Source organism: Stigmatopora nigra, chromosome 7, assembly GCF_051989575.1.
Source record: "Stigmatopora nigra isolate UIUO_SnigA chromosome 7, RoL_Snig_1.1, whole genome shotgun sequence".
In the NCBI taxonomy this organism is placed as follows: domain Eukaryota; kingdom Metazoa; phylum Chordata; class Actinopteri; order Syngnathiformes; family Syngnathidae; genus Stigmatopora; species Stigmatopora nigra.
In genome coordinates this window covers 2,212,997-2,238,669 of record NC_135514.1, presented here as the reverse complement: position 1 = coordinate 2,238,669, position 25,673 = coordinate 2,212,997, and the positions used below count along the sequence as shown (strand labels likewise).

Genomic DNA, 25,673 nt, shown 5'->3' with positions numbered 1-25,673 from the left:
CGTTAATTCTTTTTGCCATCATTTGCATTCGGGTGTGAAATTGTTCCATATGTTTACACATAATAAAATAACCTGCATCGCTTTCTGTATTTTAGCTTTGCTATTAGTGAGTAAATTTCGCACCGGGCAAGTGAAATATGCCTGTCAATCCCCCATTGCAGCTGAAATAAGCTCTTTACTGAGCATGCTCATTGCAGCTGCAGCCTTTATATGGGCCAAGAGTGCAGAGGAGGAGGAGAAAAGAGTCAGATGGGCTGCACAGCGGAGGGATGCAGGGATGCTGTTGCTGCCATGAGAAAAGGAGCAGCTTTCTGACGACATGCAATGGATGAGAGTGTGAAAGCGGAATACAAATGACCGGACACCATATGTGCGAAGGTAGGTAAACAAGCCGAAACATAATGGAACGGAATTAAATGCTGTCATTGCAGAACATATTCCAATGGCGTGAAATGATGATGATTTGAATTCACAGGAACTGTTGCACCGCGTAGAGATGTACGCCTTCTACTCCCTCTTAGTCTACATCTTTTACACTGTTTTCAAGAAGGAGGAGGAAGAAGACTTGGTGGCATCATGTGGAGCTTCCACAGATGTATGTCTAGACATATTTTAACCATCCAGCCCCAATTGGATGTGTTGCAATTTAGCATTTTATCGGTGGATCACGCATGACTCATTGGATAAACCAGAGAGAAAAAAAATGGAGTTTCTTTCTGGCATATGGAAAAAAATATGCACGCGGCTCTATGCGCGATGTGTAAACATTGTCATCACACCAGCTGACCCTCATTTGTCTCACTGTGCTTAGGAGCCAAGACATGTTTCCATGGAAACAGGCAGAAAGAAAGATGGCCACACCCCCAAAATAAGAAAGAAGGCCTGTGCTAGCCTTAGTGACTCAAGTAAGTGTTCACTTAGACAAATAGATATATGTATAGTATGAATATTTTGATGCTTATTCTTTGTTAATGTAATGGCTCAGACAGTGACAGTGATGACACGTCACTGAGTGACGATGACGAGCAATATGAAGTCCCAGCATGCACGCCTCTGGCAGCATTTTTATCCTTTAAGCAGGAGTCTGACATTAGGAAGGCCTCACAAGGCCAGATGGAGACGACAGGAAAGGTAAGAGCTTGACTGACATGACTGAAATGAGGCAATTCTTCACAAATCATGTGCAAACTTGTAAAAATCCTAAACTTGCATTCAGTTGGGAGAGTCCCCCCTGATGGCCGTCATGTCTCACCTGCTGAGCTTTCTGGAGCAGTACTCTCACTTCCAACAACTGCAGCAGCAGGCCGAACAGTACCGTGTCCAGCTTAAGAGGCACCGGGTACAACACCGTCGACAGATGAAAGCACTGCGAGCCACCTACCGACAACGCCTCAAGGACAAGAAGAGCATCATTTGTAACCTGGAGGAAGCTGTCAGCCAGCAGTTGAGTCCCCAGAGTGACGGTGAGAAAAGGTTGCCGCATGGAAGGGAGGATGGGAAATAATATGGCGCTTATGTCAATGTACATTTCTATATAATGAGGGGTTAGCGCATCGACCCCACATTGGGTTCAAATCCAGGTCGGTCCAACTGTGTGGAGGTGGCACGTTCTCCCCGGGCCTGTGTGGGTTTTCTCTGGGTACTCTAGTTTCTTCCCACATTCCAAAAACATTCATGGTAAGCTGATTGGATACTCTAAATTGCCCTTTGGTATGAGTGTGAGCGTGAATGGTTATTTGTCTCCTTGTGCCCTGCGATTGGCTGGCCACCAATTCAGGGTGTCCACCCCGACTCCGACCCAAAGTCAGCTGGGATAGGCACCAGCACTCTTCGCCACCCTAGTGAGGATAAAGTGGTTCAGAAAATGAGTTGATTCGGAAAGACGATAAGTCATTCGTCACTTAGGCTTAAAGTGAAAGACCACAGCTGCTATAAATGACCTCCATGTGCAAAACCATTGCTAAAAATGTCTTGAGTGCAAATTAAAAAATATATATAAGTATAATGTTTTACCAACAAAAAAATAATACCACTTGTGAGTGCAGTAATAACAAAGCACATACACACTAATATAAAGGTGTTGTCTGTCTCTTTAAGAGGAACATAATGGCAGGAGCTATGGCAAAATGAAATTGAAAGCCAGCACTATGGCACATCCTATTCAATTAAATCGGTCCTTTTAAAGATTTAATGGAAGCTGATTCCAACCAATGTTCATTAGTATTTCTCCTTGGGTCTTGATGAGAAACATTTTCCTTCAGGATATACCCTGCACTATTCACACAACCGTTCACTCATTTACACTTAGAGCAAATGATACATCCTTCAGTGAACTTTAAACACCCGTTTTGGAATGTGCGAAGACACTAAAATAAACCCCATGCAAGCACGGGAAAAAAGGCAAAAAACCCTCCCAGCAAGGCCAAAGTTAAACAATGAACCACTTACTTTTCAGGCAGATATGCAAGGTTTGGATCCATACTACAATTAAATGTATTGAGACTCAATTATCTGATCATTTCCTCAAATGGCAAATAATTCGGTACACCTATGACAGTTAGTTTCATTTCAAAATAGGTGATTGTGTGACTTTTAAGATCGATTGTTAATCTCTCACTCCAAGTCAATAGGCTCATGATCATTTGTGACCTTTGTGCTATAGGAAAAAAAAACATGGCTACAGCTTAAAGATGCTAAATGTAACTTGGTTTGTAGACAACATAGTCGTGATTTTACAGACAAGACTCTGGTATAAATGTGTGTGAGAGTATTTAATGCATGTCAGCTTGGAGCAGATGGTTCTTTGACCTGTGACTAATTCTAAGCTCTGTGGATGCGTGCATATTTATACTATATTCACATGTGCATGACTCTAGAAGTGATATCACCGCAGGGACTATTGTGAATGATGTCCAGCTCATGAATAATATCTTCATTGGACACAGAACAAGGTTAAACTTTATTCGTCATTTTTGTGTAAAGTCAAAAGAGGTTTGGTCCCGTTCATGAATTATATGTGAGAGTTTCATTTTCCTCCAATGCAATTTATAAGTCTGGCACATGCAGGGTAGCACGTGTTCTCGTGTCGGGCTAAAAATAGATGCAGCGGCTGGTGTCCTTGGGTTGTAAGGCAGTTTTTTTTGTTATGTTTATAATGCAAAATTATATTAAATATGCCATTGCCTTCTTATGTAATGGAGTTTGCCATATATTGGGACTTACTTAGTGTTGTTTTTTTTGCACTGCTAATGCACAGCTTTTTGATGCTCCATGACTTATCACCTGCATCGTGATGAGAGTGCAGACCTAATCTAATGCAGCATTAGCGTGTCCTGTGTCTAAAGATCAGAGGTGTCAAAGCATCTCTGGCCTATATCTATGGTGTAGTTATTAATAGGCTTGGATTCTTTTTAAGATATACACAGAGGTCGTTGTTGCGGGATTTTTGCTTTTTTTCGTTTGGCTACACGTGAGATGTTTGGCCTCATTGGAGAGTGCAAAAACAGCAGCAGTAATAACGTTAGCATCACTGACTCAATACAGGCATTAAATGCATCCGTAATGTTCATAAATATTACACATGCATTTCATTATCAACACAGGATAGAGAAATTGGTTTCACTTCCCTATATAATAAAACAAAGAAACCTATTTTAATACTGTCATAAATGATTATTATTGGTTCATAGATTCATTTATTATTGATAACATATAACTATACAGGAGTTTGCTGGTTTTCCCAGGCCTGTGTGGGTTTCCTCCGGGTACTCCAGTTTCCTCCTACATTCCAAAAACATGCATAGTAGGCTGATTGGACACTATAAATTTCCCCTAGATGGGTGTGAGTGTGCATGGTTGTACGTGTCCTTGTGCCCTACGATTGGCTGGCCATCGATTCAGGGTGTCCCTCGCCTCTGGCCCAGAGACAGCTGGGATTAGCTACAGCACCCCACGCAACCCTCATTCAGAAAACGAGATGTGATGAGATAAACTATACAACCTTGTACCCGTCTTCACAATGCTCAAGGTTGAACTGTGATCAAATCTAAGACATCACTTTGTTCTATTTCTGGTTGACCTAATTTAAACAAGTGCCAAATTTGAAGGGATTTAATCTCATTTCACTACAAAAGGCTAATTGTGTCATTTCAGGGGAGAGTGGCAGTGACGCAGGTGCTCAAGCGGGAGTCCACAGCTTGGTGGAGTCTCTGTACGGCTTGCAGGGGGAACGTAGCAAATTGAGAGGAGAACTGGGTCTGCTACGTTCACAGTTAGAACAGAAAGACCGAGACCGACACACTCGTATACTGGCCTTTCAGCAGCAGGTTGGTACACCACCAGATAAAAAAAGTTAGAAGTAAAATCTCATTGTATCTAAATAAATAGAACTTCTTCCATAGATCGATGAGCTTAAAAGTGGAATTGAAGAACGCGAGGAGGAGCTGTGCAGACTCAAAACTGCCACTGTAAGTGCTATCAAATTTAAATGTCAGGATGGCCAAACCTGAGGATGTTATGTCATAATTTTTATGTAATTTTTAATTTTTAATGACCGTATTGTGGTCCACTGTCCATTTGAGCTGTCGTATCCATTTTGTTTGCGGTTCTGCTCAATGACAATAAATGCACTCTGATTCTGAACATACTAACAGGGTGCAACAGACTCAGAAAAACGAGTCTTGTGTCTCTCGGCGGAGAACGAAACTCTTAAGCAAAGCCTGACTGTTACCCAAGGCCTCCTGCAGCAGCTAAGCACCATTCCCTCACAGTCCAGCAACATGCTCATTAAGGTGGGATGCTCCATTGTTCCCCCGTTCACGTCATCGCCCCATTTTTTTTTAACAATTTTCAACATTCTCCTTTAGGAAAACGAGAATCTGAGAAGCCGCGTGCAGCAGCTGGAGGCCTCCCTGCAGCAACGAGCTGAGCAGCTGTCACAACTGGAACAGCAAAGCGAACGGAGTGAGTGGAGGAGAGGGGAGGAGTTGAGAAGACGAGAGGATAGAGTGAGGGAGCTTCAATTGGACCTGGACAGAGAGAGGGGCAAAGAGCCTGTAGTAAAGGTAGATATTCTAAAAGTTTTAACTGATTTGTTCCCATTGATGGTAATAGACGTCTCGTCCATTTTATCTGTAAGGGCTGACAGCGATTGTTCGATCGCTGCCAATACTTTGTCAATTTGGATTGGATGTGGAGGGCTGTTAGTGATAGTAAAAGATGATTATTCATATGTCTTTCCAGTTTAAGTGAATTTGATGTCTAAAACTGTCAATGGCAGTGAATGATTTAAGCACTACCAACAACAAAATAATCCAAAGGTATAAGGGTATTCCAAAATACAAAATCACTTTTGCATCACATTTGCATCACTTTTGTATTTAAAATATGAAAAAAATGATTAATCGGAATATGAGCTGCATGTGAGTAATCGCGATTAAAAAATTGAATCCCTTGACAGCTGTCATATGCCTATATATACCTGCATCTCATCTCATTTGATTTTCTGTACCGCTTTATCCGCATTAGGGTCGTGGGGGGTGCTGGAGCCTATCCCAGCTGACTACAGGCCAGAGGCGAGGGACACCCTGAATCGGTGGCCAGCCAATCGTAGGGCACAAGTAGACAAACAACAATTCATGCTGACACTCGGGAAATTTAGAGTGTCCAATCAGCCTACCATGCATGTCTTTGGAATGTGGGAGGAAACCGGAGTACCCGGAGGAAACCCACACAGGCCCGGGGAGAACATGCAAACTATATTTAAGAGATTGTATATTTAGGATTCTTTTTTTGGGTTATATCCAATGATATTTTCACAATTTGCATCTTGGACACTCCTTTTGGAGGGCTTAGTAGCACAAGTGGTGCAGGCGCTATAGTATACACTGGTGGGCCAGTTTGAATACAACATTTGGTCTGATTTTACAGTCCAAATTTAAATAAACTATGGACCAGACTTAGCTCATGGGCCTCTGTTGGACTCATTTCTTCAAATCTTAAACAACTATAATTTGTTTTTTCTCCCAGTATGTTACCAAAACCGTTGAGGTAGAGTCCCCGGCCACCGTGAAGCAGCTGACCAAAGCCAGACAGAGGAACGAGCTGCTGTCCGAGAAGTTATGCAACCAGAATGAACGCTGCAAGCAGCTGGAAGAGCAAATCCGCAAATCAGACGAGTACAGCTGCAATCTGCAGCACAAGGTACAGAGCACATTAATTTTGCTATAGACTGTATGCGTGCTGTATGGTATTGTAAAATACAATACTCTATATGTAATTAAATAATACCAAGTATTATTTGGATCTGTCTTCACGTACACCAACCAAAGCTAAATGTAGTGCTACTACATCAGTGGCATCATAGATTTTGCCTATTACAATTATAATGAAGCTCAGTATTGCCTGAGAATTCAAAACTATGACATTTAACCTTAATGTGCAAGTTAGGGATAACTAGGCTTTTCATAGATTGCAGCTTATGAGCGGGAGATCGGACTGCTGAGAGAAGAGCTCCTAAAGGAGATCGGCCACTTGGAAGAGAAGAAGGATGAGGCGGTCAAGGCTGCTGCAAGCTGCTCAGCAGAACATTTTGAGGATCTGCAGCACCAGTTCTTCAGTCAGTCATATATAAGATGCATTTCATCTTTTCACATTGGTCAAGTACGCCAATTCCCCATGTATTTTTTTTCAGGTTTACAGAAGCGTCTGACGGCCCTCCCTCCAGCTCTCCGTTCTATGAAAACAGACTATGCCAGTCTGAGGAGCCAAGTACGGAACTTTTCAGAGTTTTACGGAACGGCAATAAAAGAGGCAAAAAAACAGGTAACCATTATTGTCTATATTTATAATCAGAATGAAAATATTTCTTCTACAAAATGTTATCACCCCACTTCTCTTGGCCACACCCCTTCCAGTATGTGTACAGCTATATGTGTTAGATGTTTTTAAGATCAGTTACGGTACGAAACATTGCGTCATTTGTGTCACGTTTGTTAAGTCAGTTCCGTTCTTTCAGTCTACACAAGGACTCAAGAATCAAAAGTGCTGACCAACGTGCAGTAATTCACATGGTCTCAGAAACAGGACTGTTTTATCAGCATTTATACCACCTCCAAATTGTTGCTTAAAACATTTTTCAGCCATGCTGAACTAGCATCTGTAGCTGCCTACATTAACACACTAAATAGTCAGTATCTCAGCTCAGTGTGATGTGTATTTGAATATTGGATTACCGTATTTTATAGACTATGAGTTACACGTTTGGCAGAGTTTGGCTGGGCCTGCGACTAATACAAAAGTGTGACTTAATAGTTTAGTTTTTTTTTACTCAGCCTTCTATGTTGTGTTTTTAGGCTATAGTAGTTTCAAAAATGATTATGTTGAGCCCATGTTTATCCAGTTTACTATTATCACCATTACATATTTGTTCTTGTTTCTGATCCAATAATCGTCTAAAATTATTAAATATTTATAAATTGTATAAATTGTATGAAAGTTATACACCAGTGTGAGTTGTATAGTATATTTCTGCTTGATTGTGTCTTTGGCTGGTGTGACTTGTACTCAGGTGCGACTTATACTCAGGTGCCACTTATACCCGGGTGCGACCTATACTCAGGTGCCACTTATAGCTCGAAAAATACGGTACTTTATAATATAATTGATAATACTCAACTTTTCTAAATGGATTATTAAATTTGTGTTGTAATATTGTATTTTTCTTATCTTATTGATGGTTTCTTTAACTACTACATGGTAGTGGTAGCATTGAAAGATGGGTTAAGTCTAGAGGTGTAACGATACATCACTTCACTGTTGCCCAATATTGTTTACTTGGCCAAAAGGCATAAAAAATAATGCTGTCACCATGGTTTATTTCCCAGGTTTCAGCCGCAATCTTTGAAATGTCGGAGGCTAACAAAGACCTCCTGGAGAAATACCGAAAGGAGGTGGCACTGCGCAGGAAGTTGCATGAGCAGCTTGTGGAACTAAAAGGTTTGCACTGATGCAGATAACAATATAGGTCATTTTATGTCAGGTTTAAGACCATATACATTCAATAATATCGGAGCAGAGGAAACACACAGCCAGTCATGATGAGAATTTAACTCACTTCATATGAAGGAGGGAGCCAGAAAAGTAGGCACCGGGAGATATGTCTATCTTCCTGCGTAACCAGATCGAATCCCTGGCAACTCCCCACAGACAAACTGGTTTTATTAGCACAGGATCATGTGACAGAGACAAACTTAAGGCGGGAAGGTGAACAAAGAAATGGGGGTGTTGTGATAGATAACACCCCCCACTAACTAAAAGGAGTCGTGACGGGAGTTACCACAAGGTCGTGGAAAATTCTATTCCAGTGACTACACTATATAAACCAAAATACATAATAATAATAAGCATAAAATACATTTATACTTCACATTTTATATAGACCATGTGATGTATCCTCTCGTTGTGTTCCGTCCTCTAGGTAATATCCGTGTGCTGTGTCGTGTGAAACCTGTTCTGAAAGAGGATCAACGTGAGGAGGACTCATCCGTGGTGGTCACCACGGACCCCCATAACGAGTCTTTTTTGACTGTGATGAGTAAAGGAAAGGGTCGCAGCTTTGAGCTAGACAAGGTCTTCCATCCTCAGGCTACACAGGAAGAGGTCTGAGCACACAAATATTGCAGTTAAGAAAAAAATATTTTCATTAAAAATTGTGATGCAACTTGCACTTTGCTCTTTTAAGGTCTTTCAGGAAATTGAACCTCTTGTGACCTCATCTATCGACGGTTACCACGTGTGCATATTTGCATATGGACAGACTGGCTCTGGGAAAACCTACACTATGGAGGTAATGATGTTGGAGGTTCTAGGCATAAAGATGCCACTTTTTTTCTGCATGATGCCTCTTCTGTGTTCTATTCTTTCGTGTTTATGTGTACTGTGAGAGCTCTACAAATTTATAAACTTCATTCTTTTGAATCTAATGCAGTCTGAGGATTGTAAGATGTTCCTCAAATATTCACTGCCACTCTTGATCTTGTAATTGGAAAGTGATTAATGTGTTAGAGCACTGTACATATCGTTTCTCTAATTTTATTGTAGTCATATTTCAACTCTTTTATAAAATAGAAAATTAAAAACCATTTTTGGCTAGCAGGTAAAATTTATTTTATATTTATCCTATCGCGTTAACAATATACTTTAGAGGTTCAAATTAATTAATTAGGATATCATTCCTTTTCATCAATACTTTATTTCAATGAACACGAAAATATTTTCCCAAAAAACAATTGAAAAATAATTTCGATATGAAGTCATTTTCATTGTGGAAATACTTAAGTTGATGTATTGTCATATTTACAAACAAAACACAAGAAAATATTTTTCAGTAAGCCACTTGTGACTTAACTTCCTTGTTAAACATCCTTTTGATTGTTTCAAATATGTAACTCATAATTATTGGTAATTCATGGTGTTGTCTTTTTGAACTGAACTCCTGAAAAACTTTCTGCAATAACTTTGAGGGATGCTATAGTAAAACATGATCTTTTTCCCTTACATATCCATTGCTCATTACCATTTCATCATTTTTTTTTCTCTTCAGGGCAGTGTGGAGAACCCAGGCATCAACCAGAGGGCCCTGAAACACCTCTTCAATGAAATAGAGGAACGAAAGGACATGTGGTCTTACACTGTCACTGTCAATTCTGTGGAGATCTACAACGAGGTGCTAAGGTACCGATACGTCCAAAAAGGGGAATAATACGAATTATGACTATTGAATAAAGACATTATTTGGCTGTTAGGGATCTACTGAGTAAAGATGGAGAGAAACTGGACATCAAAATCAACCCAGACGGAACAGGGCAGCTGCACGTGCCAGGCCTCAGGGTCATCGAGGTCAAGAGCTTTCAACATATCAAGAAGGTGACAGATTTTTTTTTTTTTTACTACTCGTAGATGTGCCAAACTCATTTGGCTTTGTTTTTTCTCAGAGGGCTTTTGTGATTAGGAAAGTCCTATCAATACCAAATATGTATATACATTGATTATTGCATTTACATTGTTCCCTCGGTTATCGCGGTTAATGGGGACCGGGACCACCCGCGATAAGTGAATTTCCGCGAAGTAGGGATTCCCCTTCAAAAATGCTTAATTTGAATTTAATTCAATTTTTTTTTTTTTACATTTTTTTATTTATTTTTTATGTATGTATTTATTTTTTATTTTATTTTTTACCCCCCTGTATACAGTACACCATATAGAATAGGGGTAGAGAGAGTGAAATTCCTTTTATAACAAAAAAAACAACTGACAAATATGTTGTCTCAATGTAATATTTGTATTTTTTTCCCCAAAAAATCTGCGAAGCTCTGAGTCCGCGATGGCTGAACCGCGAAGTAGCAAGGGAACACTGTATTTTGATTACATATGTGTATCTAAAATGGTTTGGTTATCTATTGCTGTCAATGGCAGCCAATGAAATGTTAATACAAAAATATTCAATTTATTTGTTTCCAGATTTTAGCCATGGCTCGCAGAAACCGGATAACATTTGGCACTCAGATGAACCAGCACAGTTCTCGCTCTCATGCTCTTCTCTGCATCACAGTTCAGGGCACGGACCTCGCCACTGGCTCCAAAACCACTGGTCAGTTGCCCTGGCATCTCTAGAAATACTACCTACTGTATAATTAAAACAATTTGGCATTCACTGGCATATTGTTTCACTTATTTATAGGCAAGTTGAACTTGGTTGATTTGGCGGGATCAGAGCGGGTATGGAAGTCAGGTGCGGAGGGCGAGAGGCTGAAGGAGGCTCAGAATATAAATCGTTCGTTGTTGGCTCTCGGGGACGTCATCCAGGCTCTAAGAGCGCGACAGACTCACATCCCCTTCAGGAACTCTCGCCTTACGTACTTGTTGCAGGACTCTCTGGGAAAAGGCAGTAAAACAGCCATGGTGGTACAGGTGGGTAGAGAATGCTTTTGTCAGGTTACAATGTCATGGAACCAATTAATTGACTGTCAAAATACAGCTTGTTATTTTAGTTTGATTAATTAGTTGTCATTGAATTGTGGCAGCTATCCTGTTGAGGGGCCCTGGGTTAAATTCTCAGGCTAGAATTTGCATGTTCTTCAGTGCCTGTGTGGGGTTTCTCTGGGTATTCAGTACCCTCCCACATTCCCAGAACCAAATAGGTACAAATGTGAGGTTGATTCATTCTCTTTACACGCAATAAATGAGTGAAGACCATTTAGGGTATATTTCTCAAAATGAACATTTTGGCTACATTGATAGAAATCTATTTGATTTTGGCTTATTTCTTAGTATTTCCCCTCTAATTGTTCCTTCCTTTTTTTTATAGGTGTCTTCTCTGGAGAGCAATGCCGGTGAGACACTCTGCTCACTTAAGTTTGCACAGCGGGTGTGCAAGGTGGAGCTCGGCCCAGCGGCCAGGAAGATCGAATCGGGCAGTGGGCAATGCGACTGAAGCAGCAATTTCCCGTTGCCATGCAAAAAAAAAAAAAACACGCATTGTTCCCTTATATCAGCGGTGGGTGGGCAAACTGGTCCTCGAGGTCCCCTATGGGTGCATGTTTTTGTTGCAACAGATCCAGCAAAGGCACTTTAACCAATGAGATTTCTGCAGAAAACAAGAAGCACCTGACTGCAATCCACTGATTGTACCTGAAGGACACCAGATTGGTGAAAAGCTGTCCTCTTTATGTGTTGGAATGAAAATGTGCACCCACTGCTGCCCTTTGTGGAATATTTTGGCCACCCCTACCCTACATAAACAACCATCAGATATCTTGCTCAAGGGCTAACTAAATCTGTCAGACACCGACATGGCCAAGTGAACACCCTCCTCCACATTGAGCGCATGCAAGTATTTACTTATTTATTCATAATGTACTTTCACTCTGAGTGCCAAAGCAATGTTTGACTCCACTTGCATACTTTTGTGCTTCCTCAAGCCACCGTGGTGTCACTTTCTTTGTAAATACTACAAATTGAAGTATTTTGCCACCGTTCATCAGCATTTGTTAACGACTCCCTTTACGCATTCTCCAGTGGTTGACATATTTTTCCAATGTACTTTGTAGTTGTGCAAACATGTATACATAGCAGCACTTATACTTGAATATAGAAATCTAGTTTGTTTATGTGCTATCTCATGGAAGTGACTCGTTGCTTTGCTTCTTTTAAGAGCATTATCTCGTGCCATTTAAGAAAAGCAAGTGTGCAAGTGGCCTTGTATTTTAAGTGAAAAGTACAAAAGGTCCTCAATGAGGTCGTTTAAGGTCAAATTGGAAGTTCAAAGTTGCACTTTAAGAGAAAGGGTTTAACGGTGCTGGCAGTAGATATTATCACTAGCGAATGTCATGTCAAAGAAAATATTTTTCTGTTGTCTCCCATTACTGTTCAAGTGTACTGACCTTTATATTTGATTCACATGTAGCAGAAATTCAGTTTAACTCATTGACTGACATGGACGACGAAATTAGACGTCACGATGGATTGATACTAAAACATCGCACTGCTCCCAGTTTAAATTAAATGACCGTCTATTGTTGTCAATAGCAGGCAATGAGTTAATGATCCTTAGTGGTCACTTCATAATTAGAGATTTTTTCCTAATAAATATGATGTATTCACAAAGTGATGCTTAATAAATTAATAAAAGACAAAGATTTGAAAAACAAAAGTTGCATACTTTTATTTAAAACATCATACCGCAACAAATATAAAAGATGATCATGGTCGTTCATATTTCAACCATATTTACAGACCGTACCAAACGATACAAAAAAACAAAAGGCCATGACAATATGTTCCAAGAGTGGCTTTTTCCTTTTCTCTCCAAATCAGTCTTCATCTTCCTGTTCTGCTGGTACTTCTCCCTCCACTCCAGCCGTTAGCTCCTCATTGAATCCCAAACGGTCCCCTGGAAACAAAAAACTTCAATTAATAATAATATTTTCGAAGATTTTTTAAGTTTTGCTTGATTAGAAGTCATGCTCACGAATAAGTTCAGCAATGGCCCTTTGTGTTCTCCTTGCCAACTTCTCCAGTTTCTTCGCCACATCCCTCTTGAGATCCCTAAATCCAAGACCACACTTTCAATCACAGAATATAGCTTTAATCATACCAAAGTAATAAAGCAAGGTTTTACCAGTCTGGTTTCCTTGGGGCCAGATTAGCTAAATCCTGGAGAAACAAAATTAGGCATTGTTTTACAAACCATTTATTTCCGCAATAAAACTAAAATAAGACAAGAATACACACCACTTCTTCAATGATGGGTTCTGGATTGGCTGCCTTTAACTGGTCCTTGACTTTATCCTCCACTGGAAAAACAGATAAATGTCTCATCAATCCAAATCTAATTATAAATACTCAACTGTAAAATCTTTGTGGACATGCTATGGTTATGTAGAAGATAAAGTACAAACCTGAAACAGGTTTGGCTTTGGGGATCTGCCTCTCCTTCAACTCGTCATCCTCAGGAGTGTAGTTTCTCAACTTCAAATCCCTGAGCAGAAAAAAGACTGAGATAATGTTCCACTACTACTACTACTACTACTACTACTACGAAACTTCTGTCGTGAGGGGATGCCACAACCAATCAACTATTTCCATTTGTTTTATTTATATATATTTGCTTCTCCAAGGTCTACAACAGTTAGGAAACATTTGCTTGAGCAGCCTTCAAGAATCCGGGTGCAAAAAAAGAGACAATCTGTAGCCCTGTATGGCTGCCTGTCGATTGACTGGTGGCTCTTAAGGTACCCGCCGTCTGGCCGTGGGTGGAACAAGAAGACAATTCTCTTAGCTTGTGAAGAAGTTAGTGGGGGGCATGTAAATGACACATTTATCACCCCTCTATGGCTCTTCTGCAGACAGAGTTGTGCCTTGTATGGCAATAAGCAGGGATGCTGGTCATGATCACTGATCTTACTTACTTTTATCCTCCGTTCTAAATTCTCTATTGAAGACCCAACGGGAGATAAACTACATATTTGGCTGAAGTCCACAAGTTTTTTTGCAACATCTAATTTGAAAACAAGGCTTATCTTGTAGTACTGCACTAAAACTCCATAGGCTGTTAATCACTTTTGTCACTTATGCACCTACTTATGTGACTACTTATTTATGCTGATTCTATGTTGACTAATTTTTTATTATCTTAACTACTTTTAAAAATATTTGTTTGTTGTCATTTGTACACTTCCCGGCTTTACTTATTTTGTTGAATACTTATATTTTGTTTACTTATTGATTATTTATTTTTCAATTTGTTGTTATTTATCCACTTTGTGGTGAACCTTAATCTAATTATAGTTGTATAATGACAATAAAAGCATTCAATTCAACATGAATGTATAGGAAAGTGTACTTTAAAAATGAATCATTTTTAATGCAGTATTTGAAAGAATAATTTTGTTATTAAATTAAGCTGTTCTTCAGGCTGAAAACCACCCTCCACTGCACTACATTTTGTCACATAATACGCCCTCTGTCTGAAATTAATGTTTGTCCTAATAATGAGGAAAGTACCTGATGCTGCCATTGACAGTCCTAGATGTCCAGTTTGACTGTGAGAGCTGTCAGTGTTTCATAAAATGCTAGTCTCTCCCAGTCAAAATGGATTGTATACCAAATATTGGTACTAAGTTTGAACTGACAGCAGCGACTAAACAAAAATCATCTGTAAAATGTTTTAAGACATAACCTCGCGGCAGGATTAATATCTGAAAGAAATACTAAATGTTTAAATATTTATTCCAGAATAAAATAAACACTTCCCTCCTTAGAACACCAGCACTTCAAGTCACCCTAGTCTCCTTTCTGAATGCTTAAAGGCTTTACAGTTCACTTGCACATTTCCTATTACACTAGTGTGTCTACACAGTTACTGATAGTACATCAGGACAGTGTGGTATGGAAGGGAGCCAAAGGTAAGCAAAACTTCCGGTTTGAGTGATGCAAAAATAAGTCACGTAATGTTTTTAATCTCATAATTTTATGACTTTTCTCCCGATATTACTTAAATCTAATATTGCGCAAAAATAAAATGTACTCGCACGTCTTGATACCCTAGAAACCAAACAACTTCCGGTTCATGTTAGAGAAAAATAAGCAACAAATTGACTTTCCCAATTTGAATCTTGTAATATAATCTATAATGTAATGTTCAATTTTCATCTCGTTTAATTTTGTTCTATTCATATTAATTATTTTTTGAATATTACATTGTATGACATCCAATCCCTTTTAACTAAGACAGGCAGTAATCTCTAACTTCCCAGTCAACATGGATTTTTATTTTTACAAAACTATAGCCTTTATTAATCATTGCCATCATTCAATTTTGATTATGGCGATAAAGACAGTTACGTAAAGCATATAAATTACCTCAGGGTATATCATTATAAACCCAAACGTGGATTCCCCTGCGTGAGATTTGTTTTGTTGGACCGGGAGAAATACAGTGGTGTCGTCACCTCGCATTCATTAAATATAAACAATGGAAAAGCTCTTGTAGGAACAGGAAAGATGTCTGCTTGTGCATACCAAATAACACCAAGCTGCAGGATATTTGAGCAGTTAATAACAGCAAGATGTGATAACAGCCAGAGTAAACATCTTGCACCAATAATTGGTGTTGAGATGAGTGGCAGATAAATGTTGTGATGTTCCTTCAGATTACTTCCACTTCCGTGCGGTGCGGCCGTCTAACAAATAATTGATCTTAAAAGACAGGAGCAAAGAAAGGTATGTGAAGAACTAACTTGTGTCTATGCTCCGGGATCTCTTCTTCTTCCAAATTGGCTTTTTTGTGCTCTGGCTCGCCATCTTCCTGCTCTCGCCCCTGTCAAAGTGGACAAATACAACAACATTTAATATGTGGGCTGCATTGATTACAATCATAGAAATCAAATGCAGTCAAATAAAAGAATACAGCTTAGTGCATACACAAAAATATGCAAATTGGACTGAATTAGGGATATTAGTTCAAAGATGATTGCAAAGTTTACTGTTTTTTCAGACAATTAAACATGTTAAAATAGTTATTTTTTCCCCAAAATTGTCAATCTGCCTCATCCACTGCACCTAATGTATGAATTTTGGTTTTGCCATATAACCTTTGAGCATATTTCACCGGTACCTTTTATACTGTTCCAATTAAGTGCTCAAGACGCACATTCATCAAAGCCATAGACCAAACAAATCATGCAGAATATGATTGATAGGATAATTTGTTCTAGAATATTCAACAGTGACGGCCACTATGAGGCAAATAATATGAATCACGTGCTAACTTTGTTTGCGCTGTCATTTAGGAGTCCAGCACAATTGCTTGTCTAAAAATCCCAAAATATAGAAGGCTGGCGTCACTGAAGCTTTCAGCAAGAATTCCAGCTGCATCTCAATTTATGGCAATCCCAAATTGCACCAAAGTACACAAATAACAAGCTTGCACAAACTCTGGAACAAGAACAACTTATAACAAAGGATATCAAATCCCACCCAACATGCATTTTCCTGAAGACGTTTCCTGTCCACATGCTACAACAATTCACAGCTCTGACTCATTCTTCGTGGGGAGTACAAAAGGAAGGCCAGGAATGTCAACAGTGCTTCATCAAAACTTGGCTTGCAAAGTCAGTTTCCTCCATTATGTACCTCCTCAGTGGCATCTGCTGTACATATAGGAAACAGGCTTCACTGCAAAAGTGAGCAGTAAGCCCCTGGCCATGTCTCAACACTTTTGACAAGTGTGACTGTATGTTTTTAAACGCTGTGGGTCTGAAACCACAATCAAAATCTTATTTTACACCTTTTTTCCTCTAATTTACATTAGGGCTAAGTGATATGGCCCAAAATCTTTTTGATTGCCATTTTTTAAGGCAAGTTAACCCATTTTATTGCACTCATTTAGCTCATTGGCTCTCATTGAACGTAGCCAATATAAGGATATTAAATGATGCCTAAATTCTGTCTGTTACATTCTAAACTAGCTTTAATGCTAGATTGAAAAAAAAAGTTTAAACAGTGGCAGTGGCTCTCCATCAACAATAAAATCAATGTAGGAAATACACGATACAGGATGTCCCCCGCCTCCGCCCTGAAGTCAGACTGGGATAGGCTCCAGCACCCCCTGCGTCCCTAGTAAGGATAAACCAGTTCAGAAAATGAGATGAGATATAAAATCATAAACCCAATGTGACACCCTGACCTAACTTAGTTGTGATTTTCTCTTGGACACATCAGATATATATTACAGCACTCATTTATTGACAGTGACATAAACTCTTTCAACTGGAAGAATTGGCACTGAGTGACGTTTCACTGCCACAGACGATGATAGACGTCCAATTACTATTGACTGAGGAGTAAGCAGTGATCATCACCATCAACAGGAGCCAAATAGTTCCACTTGGAAAAAATAAATTAAAAAAAAAAACATTTTAAACGATTCCGATCCATTATTTATTATTCACCGCGACTGAGATGTTCACGGACGTCTGGTCGATCTGTGTGTAGTTAGCTCAAGCTCGCTAGCTTCAGGCCAATATTGGCACAAATAACTTTGAAATAAAATTTGATTATTATTTTAACGCTAGATTTGAGTTTCGCCTGACTTGCAGATGTACTTACATGAAACTGCTTGTCCCTCAAAGCTTTCAATCTCTCTTTTCGCTTCAAGGCTTGTTCCTGGAGGGATCCGATATTCTTCTCCATGTTTAGCCTCTCCGATCGGTATTTCTGTATTCTGTTATAAAACCTAGGTTAGTGTGATGCAATCGAGTGACGAGCAATTGATCACCTTTTTTTATATATATATTATATATGTATGTTTATGTTTATTACCTTGCTTTGGATCTACACAATAACAACATTGTTTGTCAATTTTACGATTCAACAAATGTCCAAACATCAATTATTGAATTGAATTGAATAATTTTATTGTCATTATAAAAGTATGAGATTGAAAGCTTCATCACAAAGTGCACAAATAACAACAATAAAAAATAGACAAATAAATAATCAATAAATTATAAAATAATCAATGAATGATACATAAAAATACGAATAATAAATAAGTAGTCAACACAACAACAAACTAACATAAATTATCTATAAATGATAACAATAAATAAATAATCAATAAGTAATACAGAAATAATCAATAAGTAATGAATAACTAATCAATAAGTAATTAATAAATTAACCAATAAGTAATAGATAATTAAGTAGTCAACATAATAAATAAGTAGTGGTCAACAAAATAAATACGTCATAGTCGACATAGATAAGTAGTAATTATTAATTTTGCGCACATTTAGAGAAACCGGGATGCCTAAGATGACCCCACAGGACTAATTAAAATCAATAAGCATATGTATTCACATTTCACAGTACCAGTAGTATATGAGGTGCTTGGGAAACTGGAGGTATGGTTCCTTATGCTGATTAAATTATTTGCATACCATAATGTTAGAGCCACATATAGGGCAAAGAGGCCCTTTTCCACTACTAGTCCGGAATGTAGGCCATCAGCAGGGAAATGCAGTTTATCCAATCTGGAACATAAATTCTGCCAGGTAATTACGTTTGAATACTGAAATATAGCTAAAGTTTAAGTTAAAATTGGTAACATGTTTCCTATCTAGTAGTATATTTGCTGAAAATGTATATTTTGTCAACTAAGTATTAAATATTCATTAGTAAATAAGATTGTCACCATGGTGGGTTAATATGACAAACTTTAATTAAAATGAAGACACATCAATAATGATTATTGCTGTTTATTTTATTTATTAAGTACATATACAAATGTATTCCGATTATAAATTCCATTTTAACCATATATTTTAGTGTAGTGTTTTTACTGTGATGTTAGGGTGTTTTATATTTCCTTTTAGTAAGGAGCAAACCAAATCAAATTTTTAGTAGTTTTCTTCCCATATCTGTTTAATTATTTATAGCATCCGCAAGCCACCTGTTTCCTCACTTATTAGTCACCAATTTGTTATTTTGTCAGCGTTCTCTGTATTAAATGAGAAAACTGCAAGCTTCACTGACATATATGAGTGTTTTGTTAGTTCATGTCATACAATAGTGCAAAAACAATTGTTTCTGTTTTTAGAAGTATCATGTTTTCCCTCTTTATAAGATGTATCATAGAATATCAAAGATTAATTTTCGGATGAGTGGTTAGCGCGTCACCCTCACATCTCTGGGTTCCAATCCAGGTCGGTCCACCTGTGTGAAGTTTGGATGTTCTCCCCGGGCCTGCATGGGTTTTCATCGGGTACTCCGGTTTCCTCCCCCATTCTAAAAACATGCAGGTTGTGGTGCTTTGTAAATTGCCCTTAGGTATGAGTGTGAGCATTATTGTTCTATTCGTGCCCCCGAGTATGAGCGTGAATGGTTGTCTGTCTCCTCGTTCCTTGAGATTGGCTGGCCACCAATTCAGGGTGTCCCCCTCCTCGTACCGTAAACTCAGCTGGGAGATGCTTAAGCACCCCCTGCGAACCTTGTGAGGATAAAGCGGTTGTTGTATCGCCTTATATTATGAGATACATACTCGTTTTCATGTAACCCCCCTCACACTCCCTCCCTCCCTCTCTCTTTCTCTCTCTCTACCTCTTTCTCTCTCTCTCGCTCTCTCTCTCGGAAGCAGCTACTGTGCAGGCACTCGCCTGTTAACGCGGACATGGGAGTTCCTCTCGACGCAGTATTTCCACGCATTATCGGTTCCTGCTCGCGCTAGTTCCACATTAATCCCACCGTGACCAGGTCCTGCGCCAATTTCAGAACAACTCTTGAGAAGTTTCTAAGCCGAGCCGCATGCCCGTACTTTTTTGTTGTTGCCAGATTAATGAATTAAGGGCGAATGGGGCAGGAATGGTTCACCGTAGGAGCGCTCCGCGTCCTCATCGCAAGCAATTTGAAGCAGATCCGGGCTCGTTGTTGACCATTTTGGCTTCTCGGAGTTTTTAATCCAACGCCGATAGGAGTTAATGAACAATGGCATCGAAGGAAAGGCTGTACGAGCTGTGGATGTTATACTACACTAAGGTGAGGGACGCTGTTACACCTGACGGGGACACCTGTTGTAGTCGTTGGGGCCCATCTGCTGCACTTCCGTGCTTATTTGGTCAACGTTCATTGTTTAAAAGCAACAACTAAAAGAAAAAACAAGTTACTTTAGTTTTTCAGGTGCGCTATGACTCCTGTCTGTGTCACAGACAGTTCATAAGCGGAAGTAACTCCACTGTTTACACGTTTGCTTCCCCATTTAAGAATTCCATTGCTGGGATCGTTTGACTTTTTTTGCTATGACGTCAAATGAGTCTTAAGCTGTTTTTATTATGATTATCAACAGGTTTACTCAATGTCTTCTTTCAATTTACAGTGCTTAAACTGTAAATACAGGTGTAAACTAGAACTGGACAGGTACTTCCTGCTTCTTGTAGCCACGCCCCTATAGTCCCGTGTTTTACCTTATGGTATTTAGGTAGTAATATTACTGAAGCAAATTTTACAAAAATATTTCCAGCAAAGTCAAATTCTTAAACAAGCAATGCATACATTTAATATTTACAATGACAGGTCTGTTTTAACTGACACTTTTATTTAAGACCATGCTTACAAAAGCTTTACGTAGTACTGTTGGCAAGTGTTCAGTGCAATGGTTCTTAACCTTGTGGAAGCTACCAGTTTCATATGTGCATTCACCGAACCCCACCAGTTCCATGTGTGTATCCACTGAACCCTACTATAGGGTGACATAAAATATGATTTAAAAAAAAAATCAAGATATATACATTTCTCACGGCACTGATTGGACAAGCAATGTCAGGTGATCATCTGCAGCCAGTAGTGGTCAAGTAGGGCATATTATTGTGAATAGATATGATGAGTTGATGTGTCTTGACCTCCGTTGCAGAAGCTCCACCGAACCCCTGAGACCGACTCACCGAACCCATAGGGTTCGATCAAACCCAGGTTAAGAAATACTGGTTTAGTGCACATGACTTAAAGTTCTGAAATTTGGGGGTTCCAATCTGAACTATCACTCTTCTTTAGAATTTTCATGCACTCCCCATGCTTGTCTGGATTTTGTCTGCGTTCTCTGGCTTCCTTCCACATTGCAAATATGTGTACTATGTCAATTATGTTTAATGAAAACTCTAAATCAGTGGTTCCCAATTTATTACAACATCTACCCCCTCACAAAATCCTAATCTAGCCAAAACCTGAGTGAGGGGGTCCCAACTACAGCCCAGGCCCTGCCTTGCCTGCATATTTTTGCTATGGCTGTAACTTCTTTTGTTTTTTAAAGAGAAGTATATATGTTTAGAAACAGTCAAGGTGGTTGTGAAAGGCACCTCTGATCTGACTGCTTTGATTACTATGAATACTACTGCTAATACAACTAAAAAAGGCAGTCCTTTTCATAACAATGGATAATTATAATTCAATTTCAGAAGCAAATTTGTTTTTTTAAATTGTTGCTGTGGCGAATTTGTGAACAATGCAATATTCAGAACTGCAATATTATTGTGGAATTCCCTACATATTGTCTGACATCAATTTTTAATAAAAAATGATAATCAGAAAAAAAACATTTTAACACAATTTCTTAACTAAATGCTGGTTAGTTATATTCATATGTACTATTAAGATACATCATTAAAATGAGCATAATTTAGTGTCTTTAGCATTGAAATTAATTGTTGGACACCTTTTTGCATACAGGTAAACAAAGTACCTTAGAGTCTCCAATCAGCCTACCATGCATGTTTTTGGAATTTTTTGGAATGCCCATTTCTTTAGTAGCTTGCATGCTGAAAAAGTGCCAATATATCTTATCTATTATTTGAATAAGTCGTTTTTTTGCTCGCTATTAAAATTGGGTTTCTATTTGTGAGTCAGATTTCTGTGTTCCAATGCTTTAACTTGAATTAAAGTAATACTAGCTTTCATTCTTGACATGTCCTGTCTCGATGGAGAATGACAAATTGGCTGTAGATATTATTAGTAGTTAATGTGTTGTTGTAGCAATCTGAATCATTGCCTGAGGAAAGAAGAAAACAAGATGAGGTTTTTTTTTTTACCCTGTTCTGACTAAGTGGGGGAGCAGCTTTTCTTACCACAGCAGATCTAGCCAAAGTGTTGGTGTCTCAAAAAGGACAATGACATGTCATCCACTAGGTCAGTGTATCCCAACCTTTTTTGAGCCGAGGCACACTTTTTGCATTGAAAAAAATCTCAAGGGACACCACCATCTGAAAATCTTTGTCGCCTATATTTAAAATAGTTATTCTCATCGAAGTTTTATCAGCAGAAATCGCATCCAAAATTATTCCAAAATCAAATTTTTCACAATTACCTAATGTCACGGAAATTTGGCCTGTGGACCCTGAACAACTTCCGGTTTGAGTGATGCAAATAACCAAGTAAAGTTATTGATCGCATCATTTTATGATTTTTCTCTAAATATTACTTAAATCTCCTAATATTCCGCAAAAAAAATTGTTCTCACACAGACTTTACGTCGGAAAAAGTTGATGTCCTAGAAACCAGACAACTTCCGTTTCAACTTAGAGAAAGAGCAAACAAATTACTGTTTGACAACTTGAATCAAATAATAGTATAATCTACAATTTAACGTCCATCATATTTTGATTTGATTCTTGTAATAGTTCCTTTATAATCTCCTTATATTCATATAAATTTTTCTCTCTCAATATCACATTGTATGACTTCTTGCAATTTCCCACGGCACACCTGACCATTGCTCACGGCACACCAGTGTGCCGCGGCACAGTGGTTGGGAAACACTGCACTAGGTCATTCGTTTTGAACAACGTCTGTGCAATTTGAACAGAATTTCAAGAACGTCTTCTCAGGCCTGTCAAAGTAGGAAAAGGGTGCTCAAGTGGAATAAGGAAAGAGACAAGTAATTGTACTTACTATTACTACCAAAGTAGTCATTGTAATCAGTTTGGTGAGATCAATAGAAAAGTGACCTTTTACTCTTGGATAGTTTGTGCGTCCAGTTTTAAAAGGTTAATATATTCCAGAAGTCAGGGTCTAAATGTAATTTTATTATAGCTTTTACAACTTTCCAAAAATATTTGTTACTATAAAACGTAACTATACGAAATTGCTTCACTCTGTTAATGACAGTTAACTCAATGCATTCCTTCATTGATTCATTACTGCAGTTCTTTTATTTATAAATTACTATATAATAAAATATTGTCGTATTTTTGACTATCTCTTGCTGCTTTGGCAGTTCTTAAAATGCTACAGTACATAAAGTACATAAATCAATTGAGTTGAATGCGTTTTTTTTTTCATGTCACCGGCTCTAAGTCCCTATCACGGAAAAGCTTGATGAACAATTGGCGTTTTATTAATAGAACCAAGCCTTAAAGACAAATTGAAATGGCCAATTCGAGGTTGTTCTAAATTCCTTTCCCATTGTAACATGGGAGTAACAATTCTCTGTTGACCAATTAACAGAGGGAGCCCAAGTGTCTTGCTCCACCCATAGACAAGCATTTGCTCAACCTTGTGCCTCCTTCAAGTAAACACTTAATACTCCTTGCACTTTAGTAAATAAATAGTCAATATTTGGGCTAACTAATGTATCCATCAATGTGTGCAATTTTGTGCCAATCCAAATGAAGCTTTTTTTGGTGCTTTACCTAATGTAGTAATGGTACTGGAGTTTTACTCACGCTCAAGTTTTCATCTCCACATCCCTGTGTGACCAAATGGAACACAATCATGAGGTGAACAATCATGTCCCTCAGGACTTGTTCATTTTTGTGTTTCCGTGTGCATGTGTGTGAATTTATGCTGCTCTAAAATCTTTTTTTAAAGACCACTTCTGACAAATGAGCCCAGATATATCAATTTAAGGCACCCCGGTGACGCGAGTAGTTAACACGTCTGCCTTACAGCTCTGGGGTCCTGGGTTCAAGTCCAAGTCGGCCCACTTGTGTGGCATTTGCATGTTCTCCCTGGGCCTGTGTGGGTTTCATCTGGGTACTCCGGTTTCCTCCCACATTCCTAAAACATGCATGGTAGGCTGATTGGACACTCTAAATTGCCCCTAGGTATGAGTGTGAGTGTGAATGGTTGTCCGTCTCCTTGTGCCCTGTGATTGGCTGGCCACTGATTTAGGGTGTTCCCTCCCTCTGGCCTGGAGTCAGCTGGGATAGGCTCCAACACCCCTTACGATCCTAATGGGGATGAAGAGGTTCAGAAAATGAGGTGATATCCATTTAAAAACCTGAGTTCCGCCTGCAGACCATAATGTTTGACTGTAAACAAAACTTTTGAACTGGACCTTGTTTTAGATAAAACAAACACACCCAACCAGATTGCAGCAGATCATTCTGTTGTTGCCGCCAAGCTTTCGTGTCAAACTGGAAAGATTAAAACTAACAAGAACAAAAAAGATACTGCATATACAATCCAACGCATATTGACTGTGGCAGAAATGTATGGCATTACTATACCAAGACAAAAAAAAATCATCCAATAAAAGCAAACCCCACAAAAGAGATAGTCAAAAATAAGACAATATTTTATTATATAGTAATTTAGAAATAAAAGAACTGCAGTAATGAATCAATGAAGGAATGCATTGAGTTAACTCTCATTAACAGAGTGAAGCAATTTAGTATAGTTACGTTTTATAGTAACAAATATTTTGCAGTTGGTGAATTTCAAGACACATGAGAATTTTTTTAATTCATTGTTTCTTAGTCAAAACCAATGTTTTAATTTGTTTTTGGAAAAAAAATGGAACTAGATGCTGAGTATCTTTCCAGGGTTTGTTTAACAGACAAGAGTTGGATTAATAATAACATTTTAGCTTGTGTAATACTGGGTGATTATCTTGTGATTATTGGCCTATACGTTGTTGCAAGGGACTAATTAAAGTGAGCAAGTTGGCATCTTGGCTCTGTTCATCCATTCAGCTGAGACAGCTGCACTATGTTGTGAAGAGTGGGATGAACTAGTTAACGTTGCAGGACACTGACAAATATTTTTCCCTTTAAATCCATTAGTTTGCCAATGCAGCTTACTAGAGTGCATTTGGAAATGATCTAATTTCACTTACCGCATTTTTCGGACTATAAGTTGCACCATATTGGTATATTTGGGAAGACCGTTTTTTTTAAAAATCAGAAACTAAGAAGAAATATACGTTAAACTAGTAAAATGGAGAACAACCGGCTATATAGGGATCTTTTAGCATGAGATTTAAAACTACAGCTTCAAAAACAACATAACAGGTCAGAGAGAAAGAAAACATATACAATTCACAAGCCCAGCCAAACTGAGAAAAAAAGTATAGTCCAGAAAATATTGTAATTTATTTGATTACTGTTGTTTAATTACAAATACATCTTTGTTCATTATGTCATTGACATTAAGTGACAGGCAGAAAAATGACATATTCTTCTCTTAGAATAAACGTGTTGCCACCCGTTGCCATTCATCAATTTAGTAAATGATTTAATGCTTTGTTCCACTACATCCCTTTTGTATCTTACTCTTAGTAACTTTGTGAGTAAATTAAAGCAAGCTCATCTTGATTTCCGTGTTTAGAATTTTGATGACATTTTCTG

General features: G+C 38.5%; 3 protein-coding genes across 5 annotated transcripts in view; 2 read left to right on the top strand and 1 right to left on the bottom strand.

Annotated features, from left to right (window-relative positions):
* Nucleotides 1-242: 242 nt before the first annotated feature.
* Nucleotides 243-12,713, top strand: LOC144199631 (kinesin-like protein KIFC3). Its single transcript, XM_077721398.1, has 20 exons — nucleotides 243-378; nucleotides 476-595; nucleotides 812-905; nucleotides 986-1,131; nucleotides 1,217-1,463; nucleotides 4,153-4,325; nucleotides 4,401-4,466; nucleotides 4,653-4,790; nucleotides 4,866-5,063; nucleotides 6,028-6,201; nucleotides 6,469-6,616; nucleotides 6,692-6,822; nucleotides 7,884-7,995; nucleotides 8,477-8,658; nucleotides 8,741-8,845; nucleotides 9,602-9,732; nucleotides 9,804-9,924; nucleotides 10,519-10,648; nucleotides 10,739-10,968; nucleotides 11,366-12,713. Exons 2-20 carry the CDS (start codon nucleotides 497-499, stop codon nucleotides 11,489-11,491), a joined length of 2,751 nt encoding a protein of 916 aa, XP_077577524.1. The 5' UTR covers nucleotides 243-378; nucleotides 476-496; the 3' UTR covers nucleotides 11,492-12,713.
* Nucleotides 12,696-17,799, bottom strand: ccdc12 (coiled-coil domain containing 12). The gene is made up of 7 exons (XM_077721399.1): nucleotides 17,668-17,799; nucleotides 15,798-15,877; nucleotides 13,458-13,537; nucleotides 13,291-13,352; nucleotides 13,178-13,212; nucleotides 13,028-13,104; nucleotides 12,696-12,949 (listed from the first exon to the last, which is right to left on the bottom strand). Exons 1-7 carry the CDS (start codon nucleotides 17,749-17,751, stop codon nucleotides 12,870-12,872), a joined length of 498 nt encoding a protein of 165 aa, XP_077577525.1. The 5' UTR covers nucleotides 17,752-17,799; the 3' UTR covers nucleotides 12,696-12,869.
* A 1,897-nt stretch (nucleotides 17,800-19,696) lies between these two features.
* Nucleotides 19,697-25,673, top strand: part of nbeal2 (neurobeachin-like 2) — a 40,764-nt gene continuing 34,787 nt past the window's right edge. For 2 of the 3 annotated variants that reach the window (XM_077720852.1, XM_077720851.1), the window contains exon 1: nucleotides 19,703-20,094. In XM_077720852.1, the coding sequence (XP_077576978.1) occupies nucleotides 20,044-20,094 (51 nt within the window). In that variant the 5' untranslated portion in view covers nucleotides 19,703-20,043. Of the gene's footprint in view, nucleotides 20,095-25,673 lie in introns of all 3 variants that reach the window. The other variant, XM_077720850.1, reaches the window with a different exon arrangement.